Source organism: Orcinus orca, chromosome 3, assembly GCF_937001465.1.
Source record: "Orcinus orca chromosome 3, mOrcOrc1.1, whole genome shotgun sequence".
In the NCBI taxonomy this organism is placed as follows: Eukaryota; Metazoa; Chordata; class Mammalia; order Artiodactyla; family Delphinidae; genus Orcinus; species Orcinus orca.
Window position 1 is genome coordinate 134,264,641 of NC_064561.1, and position 21,751 is coordinate 134,286,391.

A 21,751-nucleotide genomic window follows, 5' to 3' on the forward strand; every position below is an offset into this window, starting at 1 on the left:
AATAAATATTAGAATATTAGACAGCACCCACTTTAGCTCTAAAGGTGTAGGCCCAAAGAACCCCTGCAATGATAGGCAGGGGAACAGTCTTCATAAAACCACGTGGGATGGCTTATGAGCCCCAGTAATTGTTCTTCCAACTGCTTGAGGGAGGGAGGGGTGGGGCAGGGGGAAGGGCAAGAGAAGAATGGATGGTCCACTGGGCTACATTAAATCTTGAGTCTGGAAGGGACACGTTGAGTTAAAGGAAATGTTTGATGTAGGTTCCACACTCGTAAGCAGAGAAAACTGATCAGAGAATGAATACTCTTTCCTGGGAATTCAGAAATAGCTATCTAGAAATGGCCTTAACTCTTTTGTGCAAATTGACGTTTGTCACTATTTTGTATACCACATCCTCTTTCAGTTAAATCCTACTAGATACTAAATCATATAAGTAATATGAAATCAGGTTAAGAGAGTATTTTCCCCCCTTAGGATCTCATTTAGATAAAGTAAGATATGTATGTCCTATATTTAACTTTCATGTAGCACTCAGACTCTGTTATATGCCTGACAGGTTATTTGTCTTGATGTTGATCCTAATAAGATCAATGGGTCCTGTGTGATATGAAAGAGTAATGTGTAATATGATAATTTAAATAATTGTCTTAGCAAAAGAAAGGATCTTTCAAGCAATCTGACTTCAGGACACATGTACAAATATTGTAATTTCTTTCCTTAGGTTCAATTCCAAAAATGTTTAACATGTTCCTAAGGCTAATTAAATATGTTGAACCTTCATTAACAATTCAAGGCCAAAATATATATCTCTGTTTTTTTCTATATTTGGTAGGGATTTTTTTTGCAGGGGGGTTTGTTTTTGTTTATTGAGGTGACAGGTATTGACAAGTTTTAATACTCCACAATGTGCTATTCGGAAAGTAACAAAGAAATTAAGAAGTGGATACAGTTACTAACATAAACAGAAAATGGTAAGACATCCTGGCATCTCTCTAATTGTTCACATCCACTGATCTGCAAATATTCTGAGCAAGCAAGTGCATGCTAATTAACAGAGGTAGACACTAATGGCTGAGGGCCACTTTCAGTCGGCAGACATTTTCTGTTGGCCAACTTTTAAAAATCATATTTCACACACAAACATGAATTCATGGACTCTCTTAAGAAAAAAAAGCCACAAGTATGGCACATTTGGCCCATCTTTCTGCATGGGAATCAGTAATCAGTGGAGCTTGTGTGGCAGCCTGCTTCAGACCCACAGGCATGGGTTCCCCAGACCACCAGCACCCCACCTGACCCGCTTCACTTTTTCACATCACCTCTCTGGCCCCTGATGGATCTGGGTTTGGAGGCCTTGAATTGCACATTGCCTCCAATCCTACAACTGCATTTTCCCTTTTCTTTTCCCTTTAGCTTCATTCCTTTTATCCCCTGGCAGTGCCAACTCCTTAATCAGCATAGTTCCCAAAGAACTAATTACTTCCTCCTTCCCTATTTTCTTTCCTCTTTTCCAGCTGAATCATTCCCCTTTCCTGCGTCTTCCCCCCTCACATCCCACAACATTTCTTTCTCAGAAGTTGGAGATTGTCTTTATAAAGGTGAACCACGAAGCAAGACTTTCCCCAAATGAACTGTGATGACATGTCTTTTGGAAAGATTACACCTAAATAGATATTTTAACTCGCTTCACATTTTCACATCAAATCTACCATGGTGCCTGTACGGTAACCTAATATGAAAATTTCGAGAATAATTTCAAGCTACTCTGAATCTGAACAGACTTGGTAGCTTAAAACATATTTCCTCCTCAGAAAACAAAAGATTGAAGGCATGAATATAAAAATAGTTGATAGGGCTTGTTTCCTGGAGGGAACATTTGCTGAGTGATTTTGCATTATGGTACATGCTGTGGTCTAAAATAATCTGAGCAGTTTCCTCATTATTCAATGATGGTACAGTATGCAAACAGAGGCAGCCATTTGAGCTCAAACTTCAGATAGTAAGAGAACATGGTGTACGGCAAAAAATGTTCATGGAAGTCACCCAGCTTGGAAGATACAGCTGTCTCCTTTAAACACTGTTGTACTCTCAGGTGGGGACCAACTGAGTCCTGATTCCTGACTATGTGCTGACGGGCAGGAACCACGTCAAGTCTCCCCTCTCACCATGCACAGAGAGAAGTCTTCTCAAATGTCCACAGGTGATCTCCTCACAGCCACTCTCAGAATTATGAATTCTGGGGCTTTCAGCCATCTGCTATGGTCAAGGCAACTGACCCAGTGTAATGATTAATTTTATGTGTCAACTTGACTGGACCACAGGATGCCCAGATATGTGTTTAAACACTGTTTCTGGGTGTGTTTGTGAGGGCATTTCTGGAAGAGATTAGCATTTCAATTGGCACACCGAGTAAAGCAGGTAGTCCTCTCCAGTGTGGGTGGGCACCCTTCAATCCCTTGAGGGCTCAAATAGAACACAACGGTGCAAGAAGGTTGAATTCTCTCTCTCCCTCTGCCTGATTGTTGAGCTAGGACATCAGTCCCCTCCTGCTCTCAGACTGGGACTCACACCATTGGTTCCGCTGGTCCTCAGGTCCTTGGACTCTGAGTGAATTACATCACTGGCTTTCCTGGGTCTCCAGCTTGCAGATGGCAAATCGTGGGACTGCCCCGCCTCCATACGTAGTTGTGTGAGCCAATTCCTCATTTTATATTACAGCCCCCAGCCCCTGCTCACACACTCCTGATCGTGGCTGTTTCTCTGGAGAATCCAAATACGCCCAGTTTGGGAAAGATTTTCCACTCACCTCTCAGTAGTGTTTCTCTCTTCCACGGTGAGGACAGCTGTGCTCATCCAAACTATATGTCCCCAAGTCACAACCACAGACAGATTCTGATCATTTACATTTGCCTCCTATAGCTCATTTGGCAGTGAAAACTCTGCTGTGGTCCTCAGAGAGAAGGTCTTTCTATATCTGCCACTATTTTTGAGCAGGACCCAGATGCGGATTATCACAAAACCAAAACAAATAGATTTTTATAAAAGTTAATCAAGTGCTAGTAAGAACAAGAACAAGACTCTTCAGGTGATGTATCCTTTGCTCACTTTCCCAATACTCATTTCTTACCACATCTGCTGCTTCTTACAGCAGAACAGGACAGACAGGAGTGGATTTTTTTTTTTTTCCAAATAATTCCCCTTTAAATAGAAATAATGACACAAACCCCCAAAATGTTTGAAGTGTATAATTCAAGAAGCATGAATTATACATGATTATACACCAGAGGTAATTTTAGGAATTAATTTCTATTTTCTACCTAAATTTTTCCTACATCAGAAATATTTTGGTGAGGGTGAAGGGGAATGGTTTATTCTTTAATTCTAAGACAAATAGGAATTTTCATAGTAATGGACTCATAGGAATATGATATTGAATTATCTGTATAGTGATAATGAATATCTGAGAGAGAAAAAACCATCAGCTTTGCATAATTCCTCAGCTCAGGGAGTGGATGGCAAGAATGGAAATGAGAATTCCAAGCCAAATTTGAATGCTTCAAAATTAGACCCACTAAGGGAATAAAAGGGCCTAAAACTCAGAGCCTGAAGCTCTAACAAGCCATCATTCTGGCTGAAAACTAGAAATCCCACAAAGAGGGCAATTTAGATAATTACTATGTATTATGATTTTAAACTCCATTTTCGGGAAAGCAGGACCTCTTGTGGGTTTATTGACAAGATTTGGGTATTTAAAGAAGTGATGTTTAGAGACTGGTCTGGTAATCTCTTCCCATTCTTGTCACCGACGAGTCCTTCCCATCCTTTCACCCAGCCTCAATGTTACTTTCTTGAGTGTTCCCATCACCCAGTGGGAAGCTCTCTAGCCCTGGATACCACTCCTCACCCTCACCTCCATTTCTCTTTTCACCCCTCTACTCACTGATGCCTTGGAGAGGAGCTGGGTGGTCAGTGTCACTGTGGTAATGGAGTGTCCCCCTCTTCCTTAAATGTCTCCTGTGGGGAAGAAGCAGGTCGTTTCTTGAAACCCAGAATTCAGCCCACCTTGGCCTGGGTCCAACATTTCTAGGACTTATGTAGGCAAACAAACAAGAAGGAAGGTGCTCAAGGATGGAGCAATTTGAGATAGACACAGTATTGAGAGAGGAAGTCTGAAAAATTCAGGGCCCAGAGAGAAGTGCTGAGGCCCCGAGAATGCAGAGCCGAGATCCATTCACATTCCACTGGCAGCTTCAGCAAGGCCATAATTTTGTTATTTTTTTCCTGCCTGCCTGTTTTCCTCTCCTTACTAGCTGAGGAAACCTTAAAAACCCTCAAATCAGCTGTGTGCCGGATGAAGAGGTCCTTGTGCTGAAGTGAGTCCAGGGAAGGAGAGAGACTCTGAGTGGAAATAATACTTTGTGACAGTGGAAGGGAAGGAAAGCAGGTCGGCCAATCCTGGGGCCTCTCCAAGAAAGGAAGGGGCCGTCTGGGGAAACAAAACAGCCCAGTGTAGTGTCAAGAATAAAGACTCTGGTCACAGAGAGACCAGTGTTCAAACCCCAGCCCCACCCAATATCTTGACCAAATACCTCAACTTTCTGAACTAAATGTACTAAAAAATGGAAATTTAAAAAATATTTAGCAGTATGGGTGCTTTGGAAAGCTTCCAGGTGAGGCATGCTTCATCTAGAATCGAGAGCCAGCCCTGGTGTTTTATTGGCTCTGGATGGGGCCACTATCTTGGAACCACAAGGGACAAGTCACTAGGACCACAAGAATCACTAGGACCACTGTCCTGACATGCTCCAACTTGTGAAATAATCCCAGCTCCCACCTACCTACAGAGTGGCCTCTGATTAGGCCACTATGGGCTAGTTTCTGTTACTTGTAGGTAAATGCATTTCTTAGCCAACATATCTCACTTTAAAACATTATCTCCCTGGGTTCTAAGTAAATATTATTTCAGATGAACTCATTTAATCATGAAGGAATGTATGCAAAGGGTATAGCACACAGTTGGTTCTCAGCACATCTAAACTATTTCTGCTTCCCCTTGGCTCAAGACAGACAAATAGCATCCCTTAAAGTATGCTCATGGCAGGAAGCCCAAGGCTACACAAATAAAAGCGAAAATACACTGCTCGTTGCTCTCAAAGCTCAGTCCAAGTGGCATCCTGTCTTTTATGAAGTTGTCTTTCCTGCCTACACCCACCCAGGCAGAGCTGATTGCCGCCTCCTTTATGCCTCTCCTCTATCATCCGCATATTTCTATTGTAGCAGTGATCGCACTGTTTTGCAATGATTTGTTTACATGTCTGTCTCACACAGATGCTGGGTGATGAGCTCCTCAAAGGGCAGGAGCTGTGTTGTATTTATCTTTATACTTCCAGAGCCTAGTACAGTGGCTGGCCCATAGTAGGTGTTCAATGTTTTTTTTTTTCTGTGCTGTACGTGGGCCTCTCACTGTTGTGGCCTCTCCCGTTGCGGAGCACAGGCTCCGGACGCGCAGGCCCAGCGGCCATGGCTCACGGGCCCAGCCGCTCCGCGGTATGTGGGATCTTGCCGGACCGGGGCACGAACCTGTGTCCCCTGCATCGGCAGGTGGACTCTCAACCACTGTGCCTTCAATGTTTAATGAAGGAATGGATGGACCAATAAACCAAGAAGGAAATGGGCAGGAAGGAGAGGTAGATGCTAGGGCATGTCCTCCCACTACTTTCTCCCCCTCTAGCACCCCTTTGCTCACTTCTCACATCCAAGCTCCCTACACTTCCTGTCTCCCCAATCTTGCTAAAGTTCTCCTAACCTAGGCCTCAGGAAGCATCACTTTGGCTTACAGATTGGGAAATTTTTGTCCTCACTAGACAGCTGGTATGGAGAGAGATATATGTAAATCAGATCATGAAGCTTGTAGCCAAGAAAGCCACAAGACACAGTCCTGGTCAACAAGATGTTCATGGAAGTTGTCGTGTGAGGCTTCTGAGAAAGCTCTTTTAAAAGGGACACAATTGTCTTATGTTTTTGCCTTGCGTCCTTCCTACTTGCTGGGAGCATGGACAGAATTTCTGGAGGTGAAGCAGCAATCTTGGGACCTAGAGGAAAAGGCCCGATTATAGAAATCTCAGGCCTGATATCTTTAAACTGTGAAGCAATGTGTGCTATCCCCTATCCCTGGGTTTATAATTATGTGAGAAAATAAACCTTTATGTATGGATGCCACTAAAATCTGGTCTATGTTACTTACAGCTGAAGACAATTCCAAACTGAAAATCTAGTCTCCTTTCTTTTCTTCAGACCTGCCAAGGTCACTTCATTTTAGGACTTTTACACTTGCTATACCTTCTACCTGAAATGTTTTTCTCTTAGATGATCACATGACTGTCCCTTCTCAAAGTCAGATATCAAGTTAGAACGTCACCTTCTCAGATGTCACCACGTTGCATCCATCATTCTTTAATAATACTATCCAATTTTATTTTCTTCATTGCTTTTATCACTCTCTGAAATGCTCTATCCTTTGCATGTTTCTTTTTGTCTTTGTTCATTCAGGCTGCTATAACAAAATACCACAGACTGGGTGGCTTAAAACAACAGAAATTTATTTCTCACAGTTTTGGAGGCTGGGAAGTCTGAGATCAAGGCACAAGCTTGGTCATGTTTTGTGGGAGCCTTCTCCCTGGTTCATAGCCAGTGTCCTCCTTCTGTGTCCACACATGGTGGAAGGGGTGAGGGATATTTCTGGAGCCTTTTTTTATTAGCGCACTAATCCCATTCATGAGGGCTCCACCCTCATGGCTTCAGTACCTCCCAAAGGCTCACCTACCAGTATCATCACATTGGGCGTTAGGATTTCAACATCCACATTTTGTGGGAACACAAATCTTCAGACCATAGCACTTCTTGATTATCTTCACCATGAATGCAGGGCCCTTCTCTATTTCAGAACTGCTATGTCTCCAGCACCTAGAAAAGCATGTGGCATATGGTGGGTGCTCTATGAATAGGTTCCCAGAAAGGAAGATGACTTCCAGAGTTGGAAATGAATATATTTCCCTATCGAATATACTGTCATATGTGTTGAATAGGTTTATAATTTAGGAAATTATGGATTAAATACCATTTATGTACTGACTACTGGATATAACATTGTTTACATGATATAATGAATTTCAAGTTCAATTTCTTTTAATAAACTCATAATCTTGATCACAGATCATCTTATCCCCATATCCAGAAAACCCTGCCTCCCTCCCTTTTATTCCTGTTATAGCTCATCAGATTTTAACTCCTTGATGGAATTTTTTTCCTTGATTTAAAAGAAAGTTTAAATTTATCTTTTAAAAGAAGAGTTCCACCCCATCTCTGGTAGGTGTTTAAAAATTGATTTCTTGAGTGCCACTACTTATCCTCCTTACAGGCCCTACCTTATTTCACATCCTGCTTTGTGAAAATTATACTCAAGCCCTTTCAAAGGCACCTTGCCTGACCTCCTGTCCTCCCAAGTCGTTCCTGAACCTCTAATCTTTTCCATGGGTCCATTTAAAAACAGCAACATTTTCTTAATCCCTTTGGGACCCTTCCATCTGCTCTGAATTTCAGTGCGAGGAGCATGGCAGGCAATGAGACTGCAAGTAAGACCTTGACATTTAAGAGAGTAAATTATTTCTTTTAATAGCTAGAACGTGCTTTTTCATATAAAAACCATAGATGTAGACTCATAGACTAGGGCCATCCTATTACACACCCGTAAGGAATAAAAAGCAGACTAGTTCGAGTACGTAAAGCATTTACAAGTTAAATGGTAAACGTTAAGTCCGGGAATACAGGTTGGGGACAGAGATCGTTAGTTGTTTCCCAATATCTCCTCTCTCTCTTTTCCTTAGTAATAAAGTCCTCCTTTTTTTTTAAGGTGGCAGTGATAAAAGAATACATTTCCTAGTCTCCCTTGTAGTTAGATGTGACCATATGATGCAGTTCTGGAAGAAGTTTTGTTTGGGTCTGCTTAAAAAGAGCAGACCCAGCTGGGAAGTGTGGCTTTCCCCCTTCATCCTTTCTTCCAGTCTGGAACTGGGACTCATGGCTGCAGCTCCTATAATAATCTCACATCATAAAGTCAGATTGAGGATGGAAGACATAAACAAAGAGTGGGTGACAGAAATGCTGACTTCCTGGAGCCAGCACACCGGTTCCGAATTGGCCATTCTAGGGCTTCTTTTCTGTGAGAGAATAAACACTGGTGTCTTTGAATTTTTTGTTCAGTGTAGGCAAATGTAATCCATTTTTATACAAATGCTCACTTGGGGAGTTTTAAAAAATATCCCAATGCCCAGGCTGCCTCCCAGATCATTTAAATCAGAAACTCTAGGGATAGAAAGAATTCAAACATCGACAATTTTTTTTAAGTTTTCTGGGTGATTGCAGTGTGCAGCCCAGGTTGAGAATCACTGCTTCAGGCTGACAGGCCTCATATTTAGCAAGTTCAAGAATCTCCTGGGGGATGGGGTGGTGCATGTTAAAAAAAATTGGATTTTCAGGGCTCATTCCCCAGAATTTTGGTTCTTTCGGTCTGAGGGCACCCCAGGTGATTCTGAGACAGGCAATGCAGGGAACACATGTGAAGAAACACTGCTTTAGGCAATGGGGCATCTTTGGAAGTTTTAAAGCAAAGAAGTGACAAGATCAGAGGAGAGTGTTAGGAGGATTAGTCTGGATCTAGTGAATAAATTGAAAAGAAGAGGTGAGAGACTGGTGGTAAGGAGAACAACTGGGAGGTACTACAATAGTTGATGGCCTGAGGGGACATGATTCTGAACTAAGTGGGTGGCTACAGAAATGGGGGAGAAAGGGGAAGATACAATAGACACTGAAAAAGATAAAATACTACAGGACTTACTAACTGACAGAATAAGACCGAGGGGGACTTTAAGATACTTATTTTTAGTGACTGAATAATACCCTAGGGGTTTGATGACTTCTGGGTTAGTATGTACTTCCCCCTTTTGCTCGAACTCAGTTAAATTGCTGTAGATTATTAGTTTACTGTTTATCTACACCTGCAAATGTAATTTTTGTTAACCTGATTGTATCATAGAGTCTTCCATTAGATTGGAAACATTATTTGCTAAATCAACGCTTCTATTTAAAGGTTTAGACACATTATCCTAGCAAGGGTCTATTTCACAAATTTTAGTATTTGTTTATAAATGTATCTAAATATATGTATATGCACAAGCAATATACATATGTGTAAATACGTGTATAGACAAGCAATTGAATGTTTTTCATGAGATTTTTACTTTTTAAAAAACGTCATGTCTTCTAGAGCAGAGGAAATAAATGAACTGACTGGTGGTTTAGTCACTGCTCCGGAGCTCGCTGTACGTAGGTATCTCTTTGGATGAGACACATCTAAACTTGCAAGGGCTAAAAGTTTAAAGAATGGTTTTTTAAAAATGACCTCAATAGAAAATGGTTATTTAACTATTCACTAAAAAGCCACCAAGCAGATGTTAGGGTGATATTTTATCGAATAATCTCAAACATGATTACCTTCTGAGTAATTCTAAAATACACACTGCCCACTGATTCCTTATAATAAGGAACACCGATGCCTCAGAAAACAATCTTAAGTGTGCTCTTCAAGTCCTCTCATTTAAAAACCAACATTGGTTTTATAGTTACAAACCAGAAAGAAATAACAGTCAAATGTAATAGAAATATAAAATGTAAGCTAATGTATTTGCTCCTTTTTTACTAAAGTGTGTGTCTGTGTCAAGACACAGTTTCTTTTTTTCCTCTTATTGAACTACAGTTGATTTTTTCAACATTTTCTATTTTATTGTTTTTTAAAAGTATTTATGTATGTATTTATTTATTTATTGGCTGAGTTGGGTCTCCGTTGGTGCGCGCAGGCTTTCTCTAGCTGTGGCGAATGGGGGCTACTCTTTGTTCCGGTGCGCAGGCTTCTCATTGCGGTGGCTTCTCTTGTTGCGGAACACAGGCTCTAGGCGCACAGGCTCAGTAGATGTGGTGCACGGGCTTAGATGCTCCATGGCATGTGGGATCCTCCTGGACCAGGGCTCAAACCCATGTCCCCTGCATTGGCAGGCAGATTCTTAACCACTGCACCACCAGGGAAGTATAGTTGATTTTTAAATTGAAGTATATAACACAGTGTCTTTTAAGAATAGATTTAAAAATACCAAGTAAACTTAATGAACAAACAAGATGCACATTTCCTCACGATCTTGGCACTTGGTGCAAACATGAATGAAACACAGCCTTGCTCTCTTGTACTTCACGGTATAAATAATAAAGTGATGATGAGTTTCCTAGAGTTTGTTTTAGGTTTAATTTTCCCTCTAATTGGAACATCTATTAGAAAGCTCTAACAAGGTGAAAGTCATTAGATCTGTTTAAAACATAAAAAGGCTAAACTTCAACTGGCAGTGGGAGACCATGTATCTAGATTCCCTATCACGTTTAGTTTGGTTGATAAGAATAGCACATTTCTTTAATTTGGTGTGAGGCAGTCCTTTTTCACTTGCTCCTGAGTATGCTACGGCCCTGAAGCAACAGAATCAGCACCACTGAGGGACCACCACCTAATCACGTCTAGCCTTGCAGATCAGAGAAAGTGAACGTCCTACGTGTGGACTGTAGGTGCATCTATGCCTCCTCCTAACATTCTCTTTGGCAATTGGATTTTGCTCCACCTTCAGACAGCAGTAACTAAACTGGTTATAGCAAAGTGCTCACCATATTGGGGATTCTTTGTGAACACATCCATTTCATACAGAAAGCATTCTATTCTATGGTCACAGACCCCACCCCTAATATGAGCTACAGTCTTGCAAATGATAAAACACTGGGTGCTGGGAAGTCTGTGTGCAAAAGTGTTGAGAAAGTATGTAGATAGTGTTGGGCAAAACACCATCCCCACTGGGCGAAACAAACAACCCAAAGTGTGTATTCTACAGATGGGTGAAGGGAATTTGCTATGGGTGGAACTTTCTTCTCCCCACCCCTCCAATTCATATGTTGAAGCTCTGACACCCAGCATCTCAGAATGTGACCTTATTTGGAAATAGGTTGGTGCAGATGTGATTAGTTAAGTTAGCATGAGGTCATACTGGTACAGTAGAGTGGGCCCCTAATTCAGTAAGACTGGTGTCCTTATAAAAAGGGAAAATATGGACACACACTCACACAGAAGAACATGTGAAGATGGAGGCAGAGATACTTCAACAAGCCAAGAAACACCAAGATTGCTAGCAAACCACTAGAAGCTAGAGACAGGAGCAGACTCTTCCTCCCAGCCCTCAGGAGGAACCAACCCTGCCTTACCTTGGTCTTGGACTTCTAGCCTCGAGAACTGTGAGACGAGAACTTTCTGCTGTTTAAGCTACTCGGTTTGTGGTGCTCTGTTACTACAGCCCTAGAAAACTGACACAGAATTGTGCTCCCATCATTACCTCAGATGGATAGCATATTCTTTTGGTGCAGATATAACTCACCTTTCACTATTTGACCAGTGAGAGTTAAAATTTAAAAACCCAAACACCTGTAATAGGAAGGAAACATAAAGGACAGTGTAGGTGGCTTGGCATGCTTGCCAACCAGGCTTATTTTACTATACCTCAGGCCTCCTCCATCATGCGGATTAAAGAAAGCTGAGTGAGCTGCCTCCATGGTCAACAAATACTCCTTCCGTTCTCTACCACCCCACGTAATTGCTGCAGTCTCAGCCGAAGTGCTGAGAGGAAGCATCACTGACTAAGCTGCAGTTCTGTATTCTCTCTCTCCCATTTCAACATCCTAGCAAACACGACAGGGAATGGACAGAAAGGGGGGCTGGAAAATACAGAGCAGAAGAGTCAAATAAGAATCAAACAAAACTAAAATAGACCAAAAAACGAGAAGAAAAAACACAAGGAGAGATGCAAGGAGAAAGGAGAAAAACACAGGCGTGGCTGGCCAGGAAAGTAATTGCTGAAAGGAAAGACCTAAAATCTGTGGGTATGGATCCCTAGGATAATCATTCTGTTGTTCCCGGAAGCCATTAGGAGATTAAGATTCTCCTTGTGATCATAGTATGTTCACATCCTGACAAACTATTTCTGGACTTCAATCATCAAACTTCCTGCACGTGCTGATTTTTTCGTAGCTCAGTTCTGTAAACAAAATCTATGTGATTCTACACGAATTAACATAGAACACTAGAATGATGAAGCCGGACAACTCAGAAATCATTCAATTATTATTGAGGTGTACAGAGAATTTAATAGTCTTGTCCAATGGCATAAGCTTTGTCCACATAGCTTATACCAGAGCTAGGCCAAAAGATTTTGTAAATATTATGATTTATGAAGAATCTAGGTTGATTTATACCAAGGAAGTATTTCTAAACTTAACTACTTTTGAACTTTCACATCTCCATATTGCTTTTAAGATATTATAGAAGAGGCCTTTTGGTAGCCATCTGGGAAGTTTCAACCTAGAAAATTCCTCAGAACATAATGTAAGAAACCAAAGTAAACAAAAATTTATTTCAGCTAAAATATTTATTTGAAAAATATTTGAGGGGCAGATTTTTTTTATATAAATGTACCTTGACCACCTGAATTTTAAATGTCTTATTAGTAATTACAGTAACACTAATCTGAACTTAATAATAGCATTTGCTGTGTGCTAGGCAGTCTTCTAAGCGCTTCCTGTATGTTACTTTACTCAATCCTCAGGATGCTGTATGGTTTGGTCCCATTATTTATTAGCCCTATTTTGCTGATTAAGAAATTGAGGCAGAGAGAGACAGCATCTTTGCCCAAGGTCACACTATTTATGAGTGGTAAGGCTGAGATTTGAACACTGGCAGTCTAGCGCCAAAGTCTAAATACTTAACCTCTGTGCCGCACTGCCGTTTACCACCCTATGAAGCAATTTGCAATATCAGTACACATGTATCCCTAGTAAGTGGTAAAAACAGGATTTTATCTGGGTCTAATCTGATTTAGAGTCAATGCTCTTTCCCACGACAGCTATATTGCCTCTCACATTAGCATACTCAAACCTCACTTTCACTCTAATCAGCAGTCACTAACAGAAGGTCATGGTGTGAATATCCAGTGCAACAAAGGTACCACATCAGCAAAGGAAAAGGACTCCTAATAACCAGCCCACCACCACAGCATAAACTCCTGGGGTTTGCTGGAGGTTATTGGTTCTTCTGGGCCCTCCTAGCTTATATGCTGTATTCTTTCTCTCTTCACTCTCAGGAGATGGTGTGGTTGATAGAACAGGCACTAGACCAGAGAGCATGAAACCTGGGTTCCAGTCTTAGAGCAGCCTGGGACTGGCAGAATACCCCTGTCAGGGTAGGCATCATCCACCTGGCTCCCTAAATCCTCTCAACTACCCCAGGAGTGAGCATGACAACTAGTTTACAGATAAGGGAGTTGAGACTTAGAGAGTAAGTAATTCCATCAAGGTCAGCACAGATGGTATTCAGCTCTGGTTTGCCTGACTGTAAAATCCTCATGTACACTCGACCAAGCTGTCACTTTAAATCCTCCAAATCTCAGATTCCTCAAACATAAAACAAGGATATTTTGCTAAATCAGTACTCTCTGTATCATGGAGCCCTAGGGATTCTTCAAAGATGTCTCAGAAGTCATTTTTGGAGGGAAGTTCAAGGAGACAGGGTCCAGACAACTGCCTACCCCTGCACACACACATACACAGAAACATTGAGCAGTGCCCCTCTTAGCTTTAATGCCTAGGAGAGGATCAGCATGGTGAAGGTATAATAACTGTGGTAAATCAAGCCATTCAGAGGAGACTTTGGATTCAGCTGCCTGGCTCTGCCCAGAAAACATCCAATGCCTTTGAAAGAAAAGGCTGTACCTGAACTTCTGCTGATCTAAACACAATTTGAGAAAGTGTTTCAGTTGTATCTGTGAAGATGGCCTTCTTACCCAGGGTCAGCTAGTGAGAAACACAGTCCAAGTTTTCTTCTCTTGTGTTCACCATTCCTTGAGGGTTTCAACTGGTCAGGGATGAAAGGGATGTAGCATTTGTGGCTTAATTCTTTTTTTTTTTTTTTTTTAACTTTTAACCCAAACTGTATTTTATTATATTTAGACATCATCCATTGTAAGAAACACCACTGTTTTATGTACCATTAGGAATGAAAAGATGCTGCCACTCAATATGATGCATCATCCATTGTAAAATGAACTGTAAATTCAGAGACATTAAAATGTTAAAGACCTTAGGGATGATGAAATTGTGGGTCTCAATAGAGAGGTCTCACAATGCCATGGGCTACCTGTGTGGTTTAATCCAACTCTGTTTTTGCTCTTCCTCTCTGTTTATCTTGCCTCATTTTCCTTTTACCCTGTCCACTTTCAACACTGCCTTCTTCCTCTGGCCCCAGAGCCAGGTGGTAGAGAAGAAAGGAGTGGTCTGTGTTGGTAAGAAATGAGACAATTCATTTACTCCTTCAAGTCCTGCCTTTCCCCCCACCTGTATTCCTACAAAGAACAACGCATTGGTGCTTAGATGACCACTATCAGGCAGGCATCTTGATGAATGCACAGAGAGTCAAGATTTACTTTATCCCATCCTTGTAGCTCGTATCCCTTTTGCTAAAAGCTACATATGTAGAAAAGAATAAAGGCAATGAAAGTCAAGTGATGAGTTCATCATACCTTTTTGATGGTGATCATACCTTTCTAAAAACATTTATTGAGGTATCCTTTACATACCATAAAATTCACTCATTTTAAGTGTGCAATTCATTGATTTTCAGAAAACATACAGTGTACAAGCGTCACCACAATTCAAATTTGAATCATTTCCATTACCCCAAAAAGATACCTCAAGCTCATTTGCACTCACACCCTGTTCCCACTCCAAGCCCTAGGCAACCACTAATCTTTCTGTTTCTTATAGATTTGCTTTCTCTGAGCATTTCATATATATGGAATCATATAATACTTGGTATTTTGTGACTGGCTTCTTTCATTTTGTGTACTCTTTTGGAGGTTCATCTATACATTAGCACATCTCAGTACTTTGTTTTTTTTACGTGACACCTTTTTGAATGGCAGCATTATATGGAGGAAATTTCACAGATTTCAGAAGCATGCAAATCTGGGGCCAAATCAAAGTTGTACCACTTCTTAGTTGTGTGTCTTTGGGCAATTTCCTTAACCTCTCTAAGACCCATTTGTAGAATAAGGATACTAATATCTCCCTCAGAGGATTATTCTATCAACTAAATCGATTTTGCCAGCAAACAATGGGCAGTCAAGAAATCTAGTCTTTCTGTCTACATTCCCCAGGAATCACTGTTTTCTTACCCCTGCATTAAATTGTAAATTGAATCCTACCGCCTCCCTACCAGCCTTCACATGAAGCTTGAAATGAGAGCCCACATAACTAGCAATATCAGGAATGGAATTCCGCCAAGGGGAATCACATCCTTCATTAATGGAGCCCAGATGGTGAAGATCTAAAGGCATTTCCTTCAATATTGCTGTCATTTTTTAGAAAGAAGGTTAAACTGTATTTCATTGTTATTTTAAGGAGGAAAATGTTTCGAATTGTATTCTAGAACATTCTACAGAGTTGGCCTTACTTTTGCAAGCCTCTAAGAACAACGTATTTTCCCACTAATTCTTATAAAACTGCCCCCAATAACATCAACTCTCAGATAACATGTAAGTAAGTAGTAAAGGGCTATAACCCCCTGAATTCATAAAATTCACCTCCAATCCTCAAAACTCAACTTTTAGCTAATAGTTTCAGACTCTTTCTTTCCTAAACCTTTAGAAGAACCTGAATTTCATGTGTGTAGCAGAATAGACTAAATTGAACTCCTTGTTCATTTCTCCAGTCCATCTTTTCTCATTAGAACATATCAATTTGAGTTCCAAGTTAAAGGAACTCTGGATATAAGCACACCATGCACTCTTGGACACAGAGTTTACATAGATGCAGTTCCTTAGCCCTGAGCCCTCTTTTTCCTTCTGAATCATTGTTTCTCCACAGTTTTCAGTCCACCATGATTCCCTTTTGTGTTTCTGATTGTTTTTCTCTCTTCTTCTCTGAGATTTATCACAGCTGCATTTCTTCCCCAAATTCCTTAAACACTTAATTCCTTTCCACCTCCTAGATTCAATCCCAGATTTACTTCCTATTAAGTATAGTATAACAGTTAAAACAGAAAAGGATAATAATTTTCAATATTTCTACTAAATTAAATAGGTTTGCAACATATTTTATGTATCTCTCACTTCAAGGAGGTTAGCACAGTGAATCATTTTTCATCATGTAAAATGTCTGTTGTCAAATGTAGACTAGTTATTAAGAGAGGCGACATATGGCTTTCTATCCTTTATATACTAATAATTGTCACTATATATATTAATGGCATTAAAGATAACAAAGAGTGACTCTTTCAAAAAAGTAAATTAGATATAATTCCTACAAGTGATCAATCTGCAACATTATCAGGAGAGTCTGACTAACTAGAACTTCTACTGTGATAAAACCATACTCACGAAGACAAATAGATAAAAGCTATATCCAGACCGAATCAAACACTTAAATCAATGTATCTGCATAAGGAGTCCTGTGTTTCCTTGCTCTCTGTACTTATCTGAAAATAGGAACTGTTAACAAAATCCAGGACTAACTTTTCTCCCACTATTGAGAGATCGGGAAGGAGTGAGTGCGGTCTCAGGAGAGAAGCTTTCACTCACTGTCTTATCACCTAAAATAGGCATGAGAATCCATAAATGTGATAAAAAGAAATAAAAATAATTGGGGGGGGCACAAAAAGCTTAAATTTAGTTAGATTTGTGAATTTCCCCAATCTTTAAAAAGATTTCCTCATGTTAAAACTTCCCTTTCATACACTACAGTGAAGAGAGTAATTTATATCCAAGACTTTATTTTAGGGAATTTATTTTAAATGATATCATAGGAATTTATCTCATGGTGTAAATAGTTTAGTAAATCTGGGATTCAGCAAAGATTTTTCCCCTACTGCACAGGGCTTTTGTGCAGTAGATGTTTAGCAGCAGATGACAAATTAATCTTGAGGCATGATGATTTAACTTCAGTTTGGTGCCCAAACATTCTGCAAAAACATCTTAAGCCCCAAATTCCAACATGTGGCCAGCATATTGAAAGTTAATTTTAAAAAAAAATCACTTAATAACCCAAATATTCAATACATATATAAGAATCACACAACTTTTGGATAATAATTTGGTCTACAGTCTGTTCATAGCTCTCTAGAAAATCCTGATCTCGGAGTGATTGGTTAAAACCTCACATTTGCAGAGGACATCTCTCAGGCCTCAGTCACCATAAATATCTGCCCGCATGCACACATCATGTATATGAATTACCAAATAATGCCAAGAGTCTCCTACCCCGAGATGGCAGCAAGTTTTTGGTGTGCCTGGCGGGCCATTTCACAGCCTTTGGTTCTTGTCTTGTGCATTTCTCCCCTGAGTGAGGGGCAGCTGACAGAGACGTCCCCGATAGAAATGACCAATTCTCGGTACAGGGCCACTTGCGTGTTGAACTCTTGGACAAGCTGGAAAAGAGAGCGAGTTTCTTTCGTAAGACACTGATCAGGAAGTTTCCTATTTTGCGTTACCTAAACAGAGGCTTTCGCTGACCCCTGAGCCACCTCCCCAAATCTCCTGCTAAAGAGCCTACAGATTGTTTAAAGATTGGGGCACAAAGATGTAAGTTCTCTTCATCCAAAGCAATTGTTTATTTTTCATCGGTAAGTCTCGTCATGGAAGCTCTGTTTCCAGACCTACTTGCCGCCACCCGTTCAGACTCAGTTTCTGAAGAGCCAGAGCATATTTGGAGAGCTACCATGCCACTCCCAGGTAACTAGAGAGTGATGCTGGGAACTCTCGCATAGAAGTCTCCCCTCTACCACAGCTGGGATGTGGATTTGAATTGGCCTGGGGATAAAGGCCAAAGGTGGGTTATATTAGGCAAATCATTCACCTCCTGCCGGACCACTGAACCGCTCCGGCCGGGCTCCGAGCTTGACGGGAAGACTGGCTACAGCCTCTGAGCTGGAACCTTCGTCCCCTCCGCAGAGCCCCGTGCACTCTATTTGGGTTTGTTTGCTACTGTCTCCCCACAAAGCAGCACTCTTACCTACTCAGCCCCTCCCTCCCTGGTGAGCCAGCCAGTTCACCGTGTCTTTCCTATCTGCCGTTCTCCGAGGGGGTAGAGGCACGACCTACAGCCGCTGACCCCAAGACCCTTTCCGCGGCACTTCTTGGCGGGGCCAATACGACCCGGGTGTCACCCCGAATCTGGGAGACTGCAGATTTAAAAATAGTGCATGTGCACGTGACCGGCATGGAGGAGCTGAGGGTGGCGGAGTTCCTGGCACTCAGGCAAAAGATTAACGTACACGATTCCCCCCACCTCTCCAAAAAAAACAAAAACAAAAAACAAAAGGAGGCGCATTTTCCACCTACCATCTTGCAATCGTCCAGGGCTCGTTGGGTTTTGTGGGCGCTCTCGGAGCCGCTGCCCCTGCGCTCCCAATCCCGGCTCTGCAGCGGGGGCTTGCTGATCTGGAAGATTGAGGAGCGGGTGGACCGGCTGGGGCGCTTTTTGCGCCCATTCGGTGCAGAACTCATGCATACACATCCACCAAGCCGAAGCCGCTGGTGCAGTGCGCCCCGGCGCGGGCGGCCAGGTAGTTGCCCTGCGCGCCGCCTCCAAGCAGCCGGAGCCGGGACCCGAGGCGCGGCGCTCACAGGCTTGGAACTGGCTGCGCGGGTGGGTAACCTTCAGCTTGAAGGAGAGCCGGGGAAGCGCTGGCTGTGCCGTGCAGCATCGCTTCCACTAGCAGTGAGGAAGGAGCTCGGTCAAGTTCTGCTCAGCAGCACTGCCGGCCCTGTCCCGGGAGCTGGACGCTGGCGCGGGCTCGCACTGTCTTCCGCTCGGCATGGATCGCAAGGCTGGGCGAGAAGGAACACGCCGCCCGGCGGTTCCTAGTTTCCATTCAGATGGGTGAGCAGCTTTCAAAGCCTGCGCTGCCAGGTGGAGGGGAGGGCGGGCAGGGGGAGATTGTCGCTCTAGCCTCGGGTGTCTTCCCGCAGCGGCGCTCCGTTCGTCTATCTCCTCCCTCCCCCGTCACCAGGCCTGGAAGGGCTGGCAGTCCCCGAAGCAGGCAGTTGGTCGTTGTCTTGATTCTTCGTCTCCACGGGGCTCATCTGTTTGAGGATCCCTAATGAATCCGTGGCGGGACTGGCAGACGCAGGGAATCGGTCCGGCTGACGTTGTTCGCGGCCCCGCACATTGATAGGACAGGAATACTAATGTGATCCGTCCATACAACCCCCTTCCCCCTCCAGGGTTTATGCACTTATCCAATCAAATCCCCGGGAACATCAATTGCAATATTACTTCATCTGCTCTATTATTAGAAACGAAAAGTGTCATCAGAGTGGAGCACATTGCCACATGCTGGGACATAAACACGGATTTCAGATCAACCAGTGTGAGCTTGAGGCCCTCACCTTCCAACACATTCCGGGGCCACAGATTAGTAAAGCCCAACGAGGAGGGAGTGAGGTTTTTGCCTCAAAAGGAAGATCTCTTGATAACAGTTTTTAAAAATAGCTTTGTTTCCGGGAGTTTTGTCGTTGTGGTGGTGTTTTTGTTTTTGTCTATGTTCACCATGTGCCGGGAGAGAAACCTGCAGCAGTGGGGGCAGAATGCAAGAGGGCTTCAGTCAAACTGGTCCTCAACCCATCCCATCCCATCTTAACGAGTCAAGCTCCTGGTCTGAGATTCCAGAATCTCAGGACCCAGCTCTGAGAGTTTCCCAATAGAGATTTGAACAAATGAGAGCCAACAGGCCTCCCTGGACACTCAAAATGACTCAACTCTCCTTTATGGGACATCAGTGACCCAGAGGCCAATGGAGGTGGCCCAGGATAGTAGGGAAGATGACTGTGTGAAAGGGGGCCCTGGGGGGTGAGTTCCTTGGCCATTTAAGTTCACCCTGACCATTGGCATCCTAAGATTCTTGTGGAAGGAAGAGAGGCAGCATGGGCATTCAACTCCAATGCTCTGAGAATGCTTGTTCCCATGCATGAATGGTTTGTTTGGAGGGGACAGATAAAGAAGTCTGCCACAGGGGAACGACTTATGTGTTGCAGAGCCTAATGAAGAACAAAAAGGAGGTTTCTGGTCAATCTCTTAAGGGGTTATAGAGAGGGAGAGCCAGAAATAGCCAGAAAGGCTAACACCCTAAGGAGACATTTCTAGAAATTTTTTACAAGGCAGGTGAATATAATGGGGTAGTATAATAAGAAAGATATTTGGTCTTTGTCCTCAGTTCCTGGCACAGAGCTCCTAAATCCCTTGTAATTTCCCTAGTGATAAGGGTGATAGGAGCCCCTTGTCACCAGAAAGACCAAGACTTGATTAGGCATTTGGAACTTTCAGGCCCCCCCCCCCCCCCCCCCCCCCCCCCCCCGCCACCAACTTCCTCAGAAGGGAGAGAGGCTGGAGACTGATTTAATCATGAATAGCCAATAGTGTGACCAATCATGCCTACATAATGAAACCTCCATAATGAAACCTCCTTAAAAACCCCTAAACAATGGGGTTCAGGGAGCTTCTGGGTTGGTGAAGACATAGGTTTGCTGGGAGGTTGGCATACTCAGAGAGGGGGCATGGCATCTCCCCCTCCCCCCTCCCATACCCTATGCATCTCTTTCTGAGTCGTATTCTTTATAATAAGCTGGTAAGTAAAGTGGTTTCCCAAGTGCTGTGAATCATGCTACCAAATCTGAGAGGCATTTGTGGGAACCCCCGAATTTGTAGCCAAGTTGAACAGAAGTATAGGTAATCTGGGGATTTTATACTTGTGACTGGTCTCTGCAGTGAGGGCAGATTTGTGGGTCTGAGCCCTTAAACATGTGGGGCCTGACGCTAACTCCAGGTATTGAGTTGTAGGATACCCAGTTGGTGTTGGAGAGTTGGAGAAATAGTGTTGAAAAAGATACCATGTATTTGGTTGGGGAGGAAAAAACCCTAACCAGGGGATATCTGAATGGATATTCACCTGCATTTGCATAGTGCTTCACAAAAGATTGAGTAAGTTTTCCCTAAGGACAAGTGGGGGAGAGAAGCATCAGCTCCCACCCCAGACCTTGGTGTGCTATTATCCTCCAGGAGTTTAGATGGTAGGGAGACCAGGGTGAAGGGCTCTTCTGTTGGCTGAGTCTCCCCAAATGTAGGAAGATAAGGAGGTTAACTCTTAGCCAACTCTGACTGTTCCTTTTTCCCTCAGTCTCAAATTTCTCTCTACCTCATGTGTGTAGGGAGGAGAGGTCGAAGAACACATCAGGTGGTTTGGTGAAATTTTCTGGGATTTGGTGAGTGGTTGGGATGCTGAGGGAAGGTATAGGGAGGCGAAGGAAGGATGGATAATACTCATTTGTAAGTTAAGTCTTGTGATATAGACCCTTGTGTTACCACTAACTACCTCTCTCCCCACTACCAAACTTAAAAGTCTGCTCCAACCCAAGGTTGGTGGTGCTTTGGAAAATTAAAGGAAAAGGGACTGCATTTTACATGTGTGTGGACCTAGGATAGAGAAAACAGCACACTGGAGGTGAGTCTTCTGGAAATCTTTTGTCACCACTCTGCTGTTTCATCCCCTGTCCCTGCAGGGAAATAC

General features: G+C 42.7%; 1 protein-coding gene across 1 annotated transcript in view; it reads right to left on the reverse strand.

The window, feature by feature from the left end:
• Positions 1 to 19,409, reverse strand: part of RGS7BP (regulator of G protein signaling 7 binding protein) — a 119,045-nt gene extending 99,636 nt beyond the window's left edge. Inside the window, exons 1-2 of the mRNA XM_004270741.4 lie at positions 18,528 to 19,409; positions 17,448 to 17,614 (exon numbers count right to left, since the gene is read on the reverse strand). Of these exons, the coding sequence (XP_004270789.1) occupies positions 17,448 to 17,614; positions 18,528 to 18,692 (332 nt within the window). The 5' untranslated portion in view covers positions 18,693 to 19,409. The remainder of the gene's footprint in view (positions 1 to 17,447; positions 17,615 to 18,527) is intronic.
• Positions 19,410 to 21,751: the final 2,342 nt, after the last annotated feature.